General features: G+C 42.9%; 1 protein-coding gene across 1 annotated transcript in view; it reads right to left on the bottom strand.

The window, feature by feature from the left end:
• The window catches only part of LOC119787452 (Fc receptor-like protein 5), a 136,289-nt gene that overhangs the window by 43,839 nt on the left and 75,944 nt on the right, over positions 1-16,506 (bottom strand). The window contains exon 12 of the mRNA XM_038291325.1: positions 223-528. Coding sequence (XP_038147253.1) covers positions 223-528 — 306 coding nt within the window. The remainder of the gene's footprint in view (positions 1-222; positions 529-16,506) is intronic.

Here is a 16,506-nt window from a genome sequence, read left to right as displayed (position 1 = left end):
GCCTTCCTTAACTTAAATGTAGAAGGGTTTTCTACACTTAGACTTAAACTGATGGACTGCAGGTAGATGAGAGGAAGCTGATAAACCCTGAAGAAGATAAACTCTGCCAAACCTGAACTGATTGTAAATGGAATGGGCAGCATTATAGATGCAATGCAAATTGCTGAAAAATAATTAACATTTAAAACACAAGTTTCCTTAAAAGAACAGAGATAAACTGACCTGCAGACCAGACAAACTTTGCTTCACTGTATTTAGTGTAAAACACTGGTTCTCCTCTTCTTGCTCTGCACACATATCCTGCTGTGTGATTCTGTCCATTAATGAGGTAGGAGTTCTGTTCAGTCCAGCTGGTTCTGCCAGTCAGCAGCTCAAAGCTGTAGGAGCTGCTGGATTTTGCTGGAACCACTTTATACCAGAAGAACCTCCATCCTGCAGATGGATGCTCCAACCCCCCACAGCTCAGAGTCACTGAGGCTCCAGGACTCAGCCATGATGGAGACACAGAGAGGACAGGCTGAGGTTTATCTGATGGAGACACAGATGGTCAGAGACAGTCATTTTCTATCATAGTTTATTTTCTTTATTCTAGTCCTTCGTTTGATTAATGCAAAGTTCATTACCTTCATGTTTAGGAGAGGTGGGAGACATAAGGGCTGATTGATTCAACATTTTAGACTTAGATTTTCATTACTGATCATTTTATAGGGGTTTTTATTCCTAAAAAAATTAATTACAATGTTGTTTTTTTACTCAGTTTTTCAAAACACAACTTTTAGTGGCTTCACAATATATAAAGTAAACATATGACAAGAAACAACCAGGACTCAGGGTAAAGATGAACAATCCTAAAACGATTACATATTTTTTAATAGCTTTTGGTCAATTGAGCAGGTGGGTTTTAATAAAAGTTTAATGTTCTAATCTTCTTATTGTTTTAGCTGCTCTTACACTATTGTTTTATTGTATATAAGTTTTATTGTCTGTATTATGTTTTTTTTTTTTTTATTTCAAGCTAACTTTACGAATTGTTTCACATAATGTTGATTTGTTGAATAAACCTAAATTGCAACATGCAGAAAGACCCTAGGACAGGAATTGAACCCAGAACCTTTTTTCTTCAAGGGATGTGCTACAAACTATATCAGTTTAGATCAAATGACCGACTGACACAGAACTGATGTCAAATTACAGTAGACTGCCAGGAAAATTCAGAATTGTTTTTTTTATCTGGGTTTAATACATTTTCTTCAAACATTTTGAAGGAAAAAATAGGATGTAATTTAATTTTCAAATAAGAGAAAATTATTTTTAAAAAATTGAAAGTTTTCAAAATTATTAATATTGTTTTGAGTATTTAGTTCTTTGGTTCTTTAATTTGTCGACGATTCCTAAGTGAACTACCGTGTAGGAGGAGTAAGTCAGCAGAGAGTAGCTGCCCAGGGTGGAGCTGCTGTTTCTCTGGGAGAGGTCACAACTAACAGTTTTAGACACAAAAGCAGGTTTGCAAGAAATGTGAAGTAAATTGGACACATGATACTCAAGACATGTAGACAGCACTATAAGACAGCTATCAATGCAGTTTATTTGCATAAAAAAAGTTGATTTGGGGTAATTTGGAAATTTCGTTTCTATCAAGGCAAATCTTTGAAACAGTAATTGATGCTTTTATCTTATCCTGCTTAGATTTCTCCTATGAACTAATTGTTTGAATGAGTCAATCTTTGCTCTCTCATCTGCAGCTGGTTAAAAAACCTGCTGTTAGTCTTTTTACTGGTTCTCCAAAAACAGAACACATTACCCCATGACCTGTCCACTGTATATTAGAGTTCATTCTAAAATTTTTATTTTTATTTTAAAATGTTTAAATGACTTTTTCCTGCAGTACCTCTCTGAGCTCTTCATTCCTACCATCCTTCTCAGCCCCTCAGGTCAGCTGAACAGCAGCTCCTGCAGGAACCAAGGTCTAAGAGGACGATCAGAGGGAGCAAAGCCTCTATTGCTGCTTCTCATTTAGGAATAAACTACTCCTGCACATGGAGAGGCTCCTTTACTGCCTACTTTTTTTTGTTTTTGCCAGACAGGACAATGTCAAATAGAATAATTGTCTCGATGTCAAAAAGAGAGCAACAGATTTTACTTTCACGAGTGGAGGAGTACGGCTATTGCCATAGTGTTCCGCTTGTTTCATGCATATAAATTGCTTGTTATTTTGTAGGGAGTTTTACAGATTATATGGACACTGCAGTGTAAGTAGAACAGGAAAGGGAAAAAAAAGGAGAAAAGATGTAAGAAAGAGGAGATAAAAGGGAGATAATGATAAAACATTTCAGTCCGCTTCATCACCTGCAAAGAGATGTAAAAAGAACAGCACAACCAACGGACATGGTATGAGACATACATTAAAGTAACACCTAGATACAATAGCTGAAGTATAAGTAGTAAAATTTAAACTGACATGTATTCTGTGTTACCTGAAGATAAGAATATGGGCTTTTTGTATGGAAGTGAATCTCTAAGTACCTGGAACCAAGCACCTGTTGTTTGTGAAAGTGCACTTGAGCATGTAAAGTTTATCCAAAGGAAAAATGCGCAATAGTGGTTGTGGAGAGCCGAAGAGACGCCCCCTTGGAGCACTGAGTCCAGCGCCGGGAGACCCGAAGCCCCAGATGCTCAAAGGGATCCCAAGAGCGAAGGCACGAGGGGCCAACCCAGGAAATCGACCCCCACCAAGGGAGAAGGAGAGACAGCCCCGAGAAAGTCCCCCAGCCACCGCAATGCCAGAGTCCCCGGAAGCTGCGGGCTGGGCCCCAAGGAGAGGAATATGCCCGCAGCCACCCGGATGATTCCGACTCCCCCTTCCTCCCCTTCCCCCACTAGCAGAGTGCAAACCCCTGAAGGGGTAAGCATCTGCCATAAGGCGTTAATTAATTATTGTTGAGAAACAACAGCAAATAACAGAAATAGAAAAGTTGCACTCCACCTATTCCTATTAAAACCTCATTTACTGAAAAATAATAATGCCCCTGCATTATAGATTCTGAAAGGCGTTGCATCAAAAGATACTGCACAAAATCAGTGCAATGGGTGCAATTCAATACCTCGGCTCCAGACGTCCCCGCCCCCTCCACAGATGCTCCGCTGCACCTCTCCCAAATTGTAGCTGACCGCAAACAGTGCCGCAGACAGGAGGCCGGCTTGTTTTGTTTTTGTGACTGAAATTGCAGAAAACAACTCGTGAAGTTTGACCCGCTAGAAGAGCGACGTGCACGAGATCGCTGGGACCCTTTTTCCACCTAGATCTCCGCTATTTTTGGCCCTCATGTCCCTCCGTCGTTGGACTAAACTCGCCCTGACTTCCTCACCGCCTCGGCCGTATCTAGACCCGCAGTGTATAGCACAGACCACGCTTCAATATTGAGCATAAATTAAAAATGTGTGTGTCAAGCTTACTGCAACACACTGCTGTAAGAGTAAAACCGGGAGTATAACCAGAATCGAGGAAGGAGGGCAAAATAGGTTTAGCACCACCGCAGCACGGGAGGAAGAACCTCCAGGAGCAAATGGATAAAAATAGACTGCAGGGAAAAAAACAACACATGAATCGATACTCTTGCGGACGTATCGATGCATCGGATCGTCGGCTGTTGGATCAATGCATCGATACAAAACGATTATTATTTAAACTCTTAGTAGTGCAATCTGTGGAGGATTTTGTATTGCATAAGTTGTAAATTGTGGTTTCTAGACATGTGAAAAGTTCTTAGATATATCTGAGCCCAGATGTTTTGTTCAAAGCTGACTGATAAATCCTCCTTCCATTTAATAATAGGAAGAGATATTTTATCAGCCAATTTATTCAGTCTTGTATAATTTAGACAGTAATTTGGGGGGTTTTAAGTCTAGGAACTCTGATATATTAGTTGGAATTTTTAAACCTCCATCAATATGCTTAAATTTGTTTCTAATTATAGCTTTAATTTGCTCATATTCTAAGAATTTATTTTTGTTAATGCCATATTGCAAATTTAATCTAGCAAATGTGATAAACTCCGTACCTTCAAACAAATGATCCAGATAGTTAATACCTTTATTCTTCCAGTGCGGAAAGTTTATCATATTATTGTTTTGTAGAATGTCGGGGTTATTCCAGATGGGTGTACGACTGCACGGGATAAGTGATGACTTCAACATTTTAAGAAATTCCCACCATGCTGTCAGGGAAAAGTTGATGTTAATATTTTAAAAACATGAGTGCCGTTTGATATTAGAGCTAATAAACGGCAAATCTGAAATTATTATATTACTGCATACTGAGCATACTGAGCAAAATATTTGGATTCAGCGTTCCCTCGCCCGGACGCGGGTCACCGGGGCCCCACTCTGGAGCCAGGCCTGGAGGGGGGCCACGATGGCGAGCGCTTGGTGGCCGGGCTTTTACCCATAGGGCCCGGCCGGGCTCAGCCCGAAGAGGAAACATGGGTCCCCCCTTACATGGGCCCACCACCCGTGAGAGGGGCCATAGGGGTCGGGTGCAATGTGTGTTGGGTGGCGGCCGGGGGAGGGGACCCTGGCGGTCCAATCCTCAGCTGCAGAAGCTGGCTCTTGGGACGTGGAATGTCACCTCGCTGGTGGGGAAAGAGCCGGAGCTAGTGTGTGAGGCTGAGAGGTTCCGGCTAGAAATAGTCAGTCTCACCTCAACGCATGGTTCTGGTTCTGGAACCAGTCTCCTTGAGAGGGGCTGGACATACTTCCACTCTGGAGTTGCCCACGGTGAGAGGCGCCAGGCAGAAGTGGGCATACTTGTTGCCCCCCATCTCGGTGCCTGTACGTTGGGGTTTACCCCGGTGAACGAGAGGGTAGCCTCCCTCCGCCTACGGGTGGGGGGACGGGTTCTGACTGTTGTCTGTGCTTACGGGCAGAACAACAGTTCAGATTACCCACCTTTCTTGGAGTCCTTAGAGGGGGTACTGGAGGGTGCCCCTCCTGGGGATTCCCTTGTTCTGCTGGGAGACTTCAACGCTCACGTGGGCAATGACAGTGAGACCTGGAGGGGCGTGGTTGGGAGGAATGGCCGCCTTGATCTGAACTCGAGTGGTGTTCTGTTGTTGGACTTCTGTGCTCGTCATGGATTGTCAATAACGAACACCATGTTCAAGCATAAGGGTGTCCATATGTGCACATGGCACCAGGACACCCTAGGCCGCAGTTCGATGATCGACTTTGTCATCGTTTCATCGGACTTGCGGCCGTATGTCTTGGACACTCGGTTGAAGAGAGGTGCTGAGCTTTCCACTGACCACTACCTGGTGGTGAGTTGGCTCCGGTGGTGGGGGAGGATGCCGGTCAGACCTGGCAGGCCCAAACGTGTTGTGAGGGTCTGCTGGGAACGTCTGGTGGAGTCCCCTGTTAGGCGGAGCTTTAACTCCCATCTCCGGCAGAACTTCGAACACATCCCGGGCGGGACATTGAGTCCGAGTGGACCATGTTCCGTTCCTCCATTGTCGAGGCGGCTTATCTGAGCTGCGGCCGCAAGGTTGTCGGTGGCTGTCGTGGCGGCAACACTCGAACCCGTTGGTGGATACCTCCGGTGAGGGATGCTGTCAGGTTGAAGAAGAAGGCCTATCGGGCCTTTTTGGCCTGTGGGACTCCGGAATCAGCTGATGGTACCGGCGGGCGAAGCGGCATGCGGCTTGGATGGTTGCTGAGGCAAAAACTCGGGTGTGGGAGGAGTTTGGAGAGGCCATGGAGAAAGACTTCCGCATGGCTCCGAAGCGATTCTGGTCCGCCATCCGGCGTCTCAGGAGGGGGAAGCGGTGCAGCACCAACACTGTTTATAGTGGGGATGGTGTGCTGCTGACTTCGACACGGGACGTTGTGGGTCGGTGGGCGGAATACTTCGAAGACCTCCTCAATCCCACCAACATGTCTTCCATTGAGGAAGCTGGGCGTGGGGACTCTGGACTGGGCTCTCCAATCTCTGTGGGCGAGGTCGCCGAGGTGGTTAAAAAGCTCCTCGGTGGCAGGGCCCCGGGGGTGGATGAGATCCGCCAGGAGTTCCTCAAGGTCCTGGATGTTGTAGGGTTCTGTTGGCTGACGCGACTCTTCAACATTGCATGGACATTGGGGGCAGTCCCCCTGGATTGGCAGACTGGGGTGGTGGTCCCCCTATTCAAAAAGGGGGACCGGAGGGTGTGCTCCAATTACAGGGGAGTCACACTCTTAAGCCTCCCCGGCAAGGTCTATTCGGGGGTGCTGGAGAGGAGGGTCTGTCGGATAGTTGAACCTCGGATTCAGGAAGAGCAGTGTGGTTTCCGTCCTGGTCGTGGAACGCTGGACCAGCTCTACACCCTCAGCAGGGTCCTGGAGGGTGCATGGGAGTTCGCCCAGCCAGTCTACATGTGCTTTGTGGACTTGGGCCCCCCGTGTCCCCCGGGGGGCCCTGTGGGGGGTTCTCCGGGAATACGGGGTGCCGGGCCCTTTGATACGGGCTATCAGGCCCCTGTATGACCGGTGTCAGAGTCTGGTCCGCATTGCCGGCAGTAAGTCGGGCTCGTTTCCGGTGAGAGTTGGACTCCGCCAGGGCTGCCCTTTGTCACCGATTCTGTTCATTACCCTCATGGACATAATTTCTAGGTGCAGCCAAGGTGTTGAGTGGATCCGTTTTGGTGGCCTTAGGATTGCGTCTCTGCTTTTTGCAGATGATGTGGTCCTATTGGCTTCATCAGGTCTTGATCTGCAGCTCTCGCTGGATCGGTTTGCAGCCAAGTGTGAAGCGGCCGGGATGGGGATCAGTGCCTCCAAATCCGAGGCCATGGTCTTGAGGGTAGAGTGCCTTCTCCGGGTCAGGGGGGGTGTCCTGCCCCAAGTGGAGGAGTTTAAGTATCTTGGGATCTTGTTCACGAATGAGGGAAGAAGGGAGCGGGAGATCGACAGGCGAATTGGTGCAGCGTCTGCCGTGAAGCCGTGAGAGAGCTGAGTCAAAAAGCGAAGCTCTTGATTTACCGGTCGATCTACGTTCCTACCCTCATCTATAGTCATGAACTCTGGGTCATGACCGAAAGAACGAGATCGTGGATACAAGCGGCCGAAATGGGTTTCCTCCGTAGGGTGGCTGGGCTCTCCCTTAGAGATAGGGTGAGAAGCTCGGTCATCCGGGAGGGACTCGGAGTAGAGTCGCTGCTCCTCCACGTCGAGAGGAGGCAGTTGAGGTGGCTTGGGCATCTGTTTAGGATGCCTCCTGGACGCCTCCCTGGGGAGGTGTTCTCGGCACGTCCCACCGGGGGGAGGCCCCGGGGAAGACCCAGGACACGCTGGAGAGACTATGTTTCTCGGCTGGCCTGGGAATGCCTTGGGGTTCCTCCTGAAGAGCTGGAAGAAGTGGCTGGGGAGAGGGAAGTCTGGGCCTCCCTTCTTAAGCTGCTGCCCCCGCGACCCAACCCCGGATAAGCGGAGGAAGATGGCTGGATGGATGGATGCATATTTCCTGTTCTGTGTCTATGCAGGGCTCATCTAAGGGATTATGTTTTATCCATTTTGAGATGTATTGTAATCTATTTGTTAAGTAGTAGTTTTGGAAGTTAGGTCAATTTAGTCCCCCTCTGTCTTTAGTTTTCTGTAATGTCTTTAAGCTGATACGAGGGGGTTTATCCTTCCAAAGAAATTTAGAGATCGAAGAATCTAGAGATTTAAACCAGTCGGATGATGGTTTATTGGGGATCATTGAAAATAAGTAGTTAATTCTAGGTAGGACCATCATTTTAATTGATGCTACCCTATCTATTAGGAAGATCGGAAGTAATTTCCATCTTTCTAGTTCCTCTTCTATTTTTTTTTAAAGAGGGATGTGGTTGAGTTTTGGTAACTCAGCTAGTTTAGATGACACAGTAATTCCCAAATATTTGATATTTCCTTATTGCAATTGTAGACCTGAGGGATTCTGTAGGGAGCAATTAATTGGTAGTATTACAGATTTAGACCAATTTATAGAGTATTCTGAGACCTCTGAGAAAGATTCTGTTAATCTAATTACTTGAGAAAGGCAAGTGTTTGAGTGCTGGAGATAAAGTAATACATGATCTGTGTAAAGGCTAATTTTAAGCTCTATTTTCATGCCTTTTATACCTTTATCCACATTAGTTTGTCTGATTGTAGCAGCTAGAGGCTCAATGAAAATAGCAAAAAGTGAGGGGGAGTGGGCATCCCTGCCTGGTGCCCCTCTGGAGACAAAAGCTGGAAGATGTTCGATTATTTGTCCTGACAAAGGCTGTTGGGAAGCTGTATAATATTTGAACCAATTTATAAAGAAATTGCCAAAGCCATTTCCTTTAATGAAACCAGTTTGATCTGGGTGGATTATGAGAGGAGTGACTTTAACTAATCGTTTTGCTAAAGCTTTACAGATTATTTTAATATCCACATTATTTAAGGATATGGGACGATAGCTGGTCGGAAACATAGGATCTTTGCCTGGCTTAAGCAGGAGACTAATTGTGGCAGAATTCATATTAACTGGAAATTTGCCATTAACTTGTGTTTCCTGCAGCTTTCTGTGGTACGTTGAGGCCAAAATGTTCCAGAACTCTTTATAGAACTCAGTAGGGAACCCGTCTGGACCTGGCACTTTATTATTTAGCATGCTTTTTAATGCCTCCTGTACTTCAGCTGTAGACAGTTGGGAGTCCATGTTCACTCTTTGACTCTCTGATAATTTAGGAAGAGTTATTTTAACCAGAAGTATTGTAGTAACATTCATCTGTTACACGTGAACCACGTTTTTTGAGTTTAGAAGCAGATCCTGCTTTTGTGATAAATGTGATGAGCAATGATGTCGTGTTTTATTAATGAGTGTACTAATTACTAATGGGTTTAGTAATAAGGTATTTTCACCTATCGAGGAGTCTTAACATTTTTATACTAAATATGTTAAAATCCCTAATGAAATGTATACATGGGTGAAAGATAAAAAAAAAAAAAAAACTCACCTGACAGAGTTAACCTAAGGACTCCCCAATCTGTTATTGTAAAGAAATCTGTTCTTCCTCTGCATCTATATTCTCCACTATCAGCTGCAGTGATCCTGTATTCACTGGATGTTGGAGAGTTTCTGCTGGTTGTTCTCCATTCATACGTCCACTGAGCTCCTCCACCTCCATGGATCTCGCATCTCAGAGTGACTTTCTCTCCTCTGAATATCTGGGACCAGTTGGGTTGAAGCATCACGGTGGGCTTAGAGCCTGGAATGAATAATATTCAATAAGAGAATCCTTTAAACTTTTATAGATTACAATGAACCCTTATATGTGTATGTAGCTTGTGATCATAAATTTGTTAATTTAATTATAGTTTAGTTTCATGTGTTCTTTATGTATATGTTGCTTTAACTTTTCAATAATTTTCCTGATGATTCTGTTTGGCTTATCTGTAGAGCTGAGAAATTATTTGATATTTGACTGAATTATCATTCTTACTATTGTGATTATTTTAACAATTTCTTTTTTGAGTAAAACAAGAAAAAATTAGAATTACAGGAGAAGAACCTTGTTTGTAAAGAAAATTGAAATAAGAAAAGCTGAAACATTTAGTTCTATGAAACACATGTTTTTAATAAAACATCAACATATAAACTTCAATTTTAATGAAAACCCCTTCCAAATTTGACATTATGAACTGTATAGTGCTCTGTTGTTTCATTTCCCACAGATTACATGAAAAAGCTTTTGTGTCTGTCAGGTTATCACTTCTGTCCAGTTAAAGAGGACTGGAGCCTCTGATATGATGGAGCTGCTCTATCACTGAGTCACATGGTGCCCCGAGAAAGACAAAGGACTGACACAGAAATAAAGAAAGATAATAATCTGCATCAAGAATAATAATAATAAAAAACATTTACCAAATAAAAACTGACATTAAAATAAAGAACAAAATCCTCATAAAAAAACTTTAAAACCTTCAGACAAACAATATTGAGACAAAAGTAAAAGAAATCCAAAGTACTTTAGTCCATTAGTTCAAATAAAGGTCTAAAGGCTTTTTCCAGTAATATAATGACTTTCAACCTTCCTGAATTTTTCCAGAAGATAAACAGGGACCAATGATGTGCTTTGAAGCTTTAGTCTTATAAATATTGTTTACTAATGTTTTGTGTTGTTCGTAGTAACAGATAAACTCATTAAAGATTTAAACATAGTCTGATTTTATTATTCTACAATAAACTCACCAGTTTTATAAATGGTGACCTTGTTGCTGTTTTCAGTGTAGAAAACTGGATCTCCTCTTCCTCCTCTGCAGCTGTATAGACCTCCCTCTGAGATGCTGATGACTCCATCTGGTTCATTGTTTTTGATGAGCTGAGCTCTAGAAGACTCTGACTTCTGTCTGAACCAGTCAAACTTCCAGGCAGTAGAGCTGGACACAGAGCAGGTCAGTGTTACTCTGCCCCCTAGTGGTATTATTTCCTGATCTGCTGTCAGTGAGGCTGTGGGTTTATCTGCTGGTGGAAACAAACAGAAAATAGACCATCATTAGAATTTTATTTTATCTAGTTTATAATTTATTAACTGAAAGGACAAGTGTAGAATCAGAAGAAAATATCTTGACTATTTTATTTTAATTATTTTGCATCCAGGTGTATATTCAGCACATTGCTGTGTTTTTTGTGTGGGTTTTAATGCAAAACATCCCCAAAACTTGTTTTACTTAGGATGATTTGCATGAAATAAACACAAACTAAACGTTTTCAGACTGACTCACCTCTCACTGTCAGTCTGAAGGCATCACTCCAGGCTGTTATCTGGTAGTCTCCTCTAGCCATGCATCTATATTCTCCTCTGTAGGATTCAGTAGCTGTGTTGATCCTGTATTCACTGGATGTTGGAGAGTTTCTGCTGGTTGGACTCCATTCATACGTCCACTGAGCTCCTCCACCTCCATGGATCTCACATCTCAGAGTGACTTTCTCTCCTCTGAATATCTGGGACCAGTTGGGTTGAAGGATCACGGTGGGCTTAGAGCCTGGAATGAATAATATTCAATAAGAAGACTGATAGTGTCATGATCGGTACACGAATGTGACCCAATTATGCAGAACACCACGAGGCAGGAAACAGATGAAAAGTTAACAGAGTTTATTGAATACAATCCAACGATAGTATGTTCTGGTTCTGGTCCTGGGCAAACGGGTTCACCGGAGTCTGTGAGGAAGACAGTTAGTTAGCTGGGCTCTTAGCGGTTTGTCCTTAGATAGTCTCTGGTTGTACCTTGTGGGTCCTCTAATGGATCTTGGAGAGGAAGGTTGTTGGAACTGGAGAGAGTCTGATTAGCTGAGTCCGTTAGCTGCTTCAGCGTCTTGCTTCTAGAAAGGTAGCAGACCTTGACTTTGGATTTCCAGCTCTTGGTCCAGAGCTGCGAGAGAATCCAGGGGAAGTCTTCAGGTTTGGCTCTGAGGGCAGGCTCGGTGGGTTAAGCTCTTCCAGAGCTTCACGAAGGAGGATCAGGTTTTCCTGGAAAAACAGAGACAAGATTAGGATCCTGTCAGGATCTCAGAGCTAGCAAAGTTCTCAGAGGTTCAGGGCTTAGGTGCTAACCAACTGGCTCAACACTGCGGCGTTGAGGCAAGGTCTGAAGACAGCTTAAGTAGTGGGTCCTCCTGATGATGGTAACGAGCAGCAGCTGTGCAGAGGGCTCTGCTCAGGAGGATCCACGGCGGACTCTGCTGGAGAAGAGAGGTACTTCTCCAGCTTCCAACAGTACCCCCCCCTCAACGACCGCCCCTTGGCGGTCCGGAGGAAGTAGATGGGCAGGAACGCTCGTACTCCTCGATCAGGGAAGGATCGAGGATGTAAGAGCCGGGAACCCACTGACGGTCTTCAGGTCCGTAGCCCTCCCAGTCGACGAGGTACTGCCAGCCGCGACCTCGCCGACGGGAGTCCACGATGCGACGGACGGTAAATGCAGGATGACTATCGACTTCCAGGGCGGGTGGAGGGGAGTCGGATGGCGGGCACAGAGGGCTAGAGACTACGGGCTTGACCTGAGATACATGAAAGGTGGGATGGATGCGTAGACTCGGAGGTAGCTGGAGACGGACTGCGGAGGGACTGATGACCTGGGAAACCTTAAACGGACCGATGAATCTGGGGGACAGTTTCCGAGACATTCCCTTGAGGGGAATGTCCCGGGTAGACAGCCATACCTCCTGTCCGATGGTGTACTCAGGAGCGGGACGTCTCTTAGAGTCGGCAAAACGTTTGGTGGTTTCTGATGATCTGTTGAGGGTGGTGATGGTTTCCTTCCAAATCCTTTGACAGCGGCGGATGTGTTGGTTGATGGTCCTGACTGATATCTCCTTTTCATCTGCGGGAAAAAGTGGTGGTTGGTATCCATGACTGACCTGAAATGGTGACTGGCCGGTGGAAGCGGATCTCTGGGAGTTATGGGCGTACTCGATCCAAGGGAGATACTGGCTCCAGTCGGTGGGGTTGTTGGAAGTTAGGCAGCGGAGGGTGGATTCAAGGTGTTGGTTCATGCGCTCGGTCTGACCGTTGGATTGTGGATGATAACCTGAAGTCAAAGCAGACTTACAACCCAGAGCTGAACAGAAGGCTTTCCAAACTTGTGAGATAAATTGAGGACCACGGTCTGATAGGATTTCCTGGGGAATGCCATGTAATCTGAAGACGTGTTTCACGAGAAGCTGAGCAGTCTGGAACGCCGAGGGGAGCTTCCTGAGAGGGACTAAATGAGAATAAGAATTATCATTCTTACTATTGTGATTATTTTAACAATTTCTTTTTTGAGTAAAACAAGAAAAAAAATTGAATTACAGGAGAAGAACCTTGTTTGTAAAGAAAATTGAAATAAGAAAAGCTGAAACATTTAGTACTATGAAACACATGTTTTTAATAAAACATCAACATATAAACTTCAATTTTAATGAAAACCCCTTCCAAATTTGACATTATGAACTGTATAGTGCTTTGTTGTTTCATTTCCCACAGATTACATGAAAAAGCTTTTGTGTCTGTCAGGTTATGACTTCTGTCCAGTTAAAGAGGACTGGAGCCTCTGATATGATGGAGCTGCTCTATCACTGAGTCACATGGTGCCCCGAGAAAAACAAAGGACTGACACAGAAATAAAGAAAGATAATAATCTGCATCAAGAATAATAACAAAAAAAAAAACATTTACCAAATAAAAACTGACATTAAAATAAAGAACAAAATCCTCATAAATAAAACTTTAAAACCTTCAGACAAACAATATTGAGACAAAAGTAAAAGAAATCCAAAGTACTTTAGTCCATTAGGTCAAATAAAGGTCTAAAGGTTTTTTCCAGTAATATAATGACTTTCAACCTTCCTGAATTTTTCCAGAAGATAAACAGGGACCAATGATGTGCTTTGAAGCTTTAGTCTTATAAATATTGTTTACTAATGTTTTGTGTTGTTCGTAGTAACAGATAAACTCATTAAAGATTTAAACATAGTCTGATTTTATTATTCTACAATAAACTCACCAGTTTTATAAATGGTGACCTTGTTGCTGTTTTCAGTGTAGAAAACTGGATCCCCTCTTCCTCCTCTGCAGCTGTATAGACCTCCCTCTGAGACTCTGAGGACTCCATGTGGTTCATTGTTTCTGATGGGCTGAGCTCCAGAAGACTCTGACTTCTGTCTGAACCAGTCAAACTTCCAGCCAGTAGAGCTGGACACAGAGCAGGTCAGTGTTACACTGCCCCCTAGTGGTATTATTTTATTAGCTGCTGTCAGTGAGGCTGTGGGTTTATCTGCTGGTGGAAACAAACAGAAAATAGACCATCATTAGAATTTTATTTTATCTAGTTTATAATTTATTAACTGAAAGGACAAGTGTAGAATCAGAAGAGAATATCTTGACTATTTTATTGTAATTATTTTGCATCCAGGTGTATATTCAGCACATTGCTGTTTTTTGTGTGGGGTTTAATGCAAAAACATCCCCAAAACTTGAAATCAATACAAACTAAACGTTTTCAGACTGACTCACCTCTAACTGTCAGTCTGAAGGAATCACTCCATTCTGTTATCTGGTAGTCTCCTCTAGCCCTGCATCTATATTCTCCACTGTAGGATTCAGTAGCTGTGTTGATCCTGTATTCACTGGATGTTGGAGAGTTTCTGTTGGTTGGTCTCCATTCATACGTCCACTGAGCTCCTCCACCTCCATGGATCTCACATCTCAGAGTGACTTTCTCTCCTCTGAATATCTGAGGCCAGTTGGGTTGAAGGGTCACAGTGGGCTTAGAGACTGAAATGAATGATAATCAGACCGAAAAATGATATAGATGTATATTAAACAAAAACCGCAATAAATACATTTTTTTGGACTACAGTTTAGTTTCAATCATCAAGATGTGATATATAAATAAAACACCTTTGTTAATTTCTTTATGACAAATAAAAAAGAACATTTATTGAAATCCCAGAAGCAACAAGATGTTTCATAGCTAGAAAACAGAAGGAATTAGAGAGACAGATAGAAAGCAGTTATAAAGCAGTAAGCAGTCACATCTGGTACTAAGATAACCATTCCTACAATCATGTCAACATACAACTAACAATATGAACTAAATCACTTCATTATCTGACCCCATAAATTGTAGGAAGTTTTCTAGCATCATGAGTCACAGATAACTTTTACCAGTTATAATATCTGTGAGGTTAGAACTTTTTTCTATCTTCAGACCTGGAAATATCGAGGACCTTCACACTAGAACTATTACATCAATCTGACCAAGTACTTCACAGAGGGGTGTAGGTTGTAGTGTGGACTTTGGGATCAGGCCATACTCTGCATACTGAGGAGGTAATTCATCCATTTAATTCAGGTATATTTTCCTCTGTAAGCCTTTATTACTTTGGGGATTTATTTTATAGTTTCAAACATCTGTATTATTGAGCATCCAGATGGCCCATGAATATCTTTAGAACTAGTGTCCATCTCCAGTGGTCATTGTGATAGATGTCACCTTTCTATCACAGAGCCAATCAGAGACACACTGGATAAACAACCATGTATGCAAACACTCATACAATAACCAAAGACTAGTAGAGAGACTTTAACAGAGGGCAGACTACAATAAACATTTAACAAAGAATAAGTTAATCAAGCAGACAATCTGTAACTAAAATGTTTCTAGAAAATCAGAAAATTTGATCCCACAGCTTAATTAATATTAATATTATTAATCTAATGCCCTATATGTGAGCCGTAAAGGGCATTAGATGCATTAGAGGCTCACGTGCGTTTGGTGCGTTTGGTGGAAACTTTTTTTTAACAACAATTAAAAACACAAATATATAGAACTTTTTTTAAATAAAAATTGCTAATCAGAAAAATAATTAATTTCACAATGATAAAAAGTATTACTAATAGTTTTTCTCTTTGAAAAATCATAGACAACATTAAATATGGACCATAAAAAGACATTTCAGAAATCTGATTAAGCATCTAAACTCACCAATCGCATAAATAACAACTTCATCACTCAGAGATGATGTAATGTTTCCTACAGTTTCATATCCTCTGCAGGTGTAGATGCCTCCTTCTGAAACTCTTAAATCTCCATCAGGTTGTTCATCTACCCTGGTCTGATCTGTGGATGAGGTCCGTCTGAAAAGCTCATATTTTAATCCAGCAGGTTTGTCCACAGAACATGTCAGCGTCACAGTGCTCCCTGTTGGTATTTCTGTCATGTCTGCTTTCAGAGTCGCTTTGCTTTCAGGTTCTGAAAAAAAAAATAATAATAATAATAATAAAAATAATAAAAAATGTTGCAAAAAAGATAACAGTAAAATAAATCAGACTGTGCTGAATGTTTTAAGATGTGTTACATATTTACACATTTAAACCTTTATACCTAGATTCAACACAGCTCAGATCATAACTATTTTAAGACAAATATTTGCAAAACTTAAATTTTGTCTGAAATACTTGTATGATTCCCATGTAGCATTCCCCTCTTCTTAACATGGGGGGAACGGTATCTGATGCAGTGTAAATACCATCAGGCTGCATTACCTCTACTCATGGGTGTGAAGTTTTTTAACAGGGCGTTCAGATCTGGTGAGTGTATGAAATTAACATCTATCTTTCTATCTATCTTTCTATCTATCTATCCGTCCGTCCGTCCATCCATCCATCCATCCATATTTCTCCCTTTCTCCATATAGGCTAACATTTGATAGTCCACGCTATCCGTAGTTCCCCTGTGGCGCGAGCACAGGGCGGCTGTTACGCGCCTCTAGCGAGCATGCGTGTTTCCTGTTGCTTGCCCTGTGAAAGTTGCGTGAAGCTGACACCCCACCCACTTGAAAAACATCAGCAAATAGACTAAATGGTTAGTGCTACGTTAGTGCAGATTTGTGCCGTTAAAATTATCGTTTGTGCTACTTTCGTTTTAGAGATATTAAAGATTTTTTTTAGGTCATCCAGAGGTCACCAACCCCCTCTTCAAGCTCCGATT

Source organism: Cyprinodon tularosa, unplaced genomic scaffold (genome assembly GCF_016077235.1).
Source record: "Cyprinodon tularosa strain WSP-4 unplaced genomic scaffold, ASM1607723v1 ctg299, whole genome shotgun sequence".
NCBI classification, from domain to species: Eukaryota; Metazoa; Chordata; class Actinopteri; order Cyprinodontiformes; family Cyprinodontidae; genus Cyprinodon; species Cyprinodon tularosa.
Note: the sequence above shows the minus strand (reverse complement) of the source record. Positions and strands in the feature narration are given on the sequence as shown.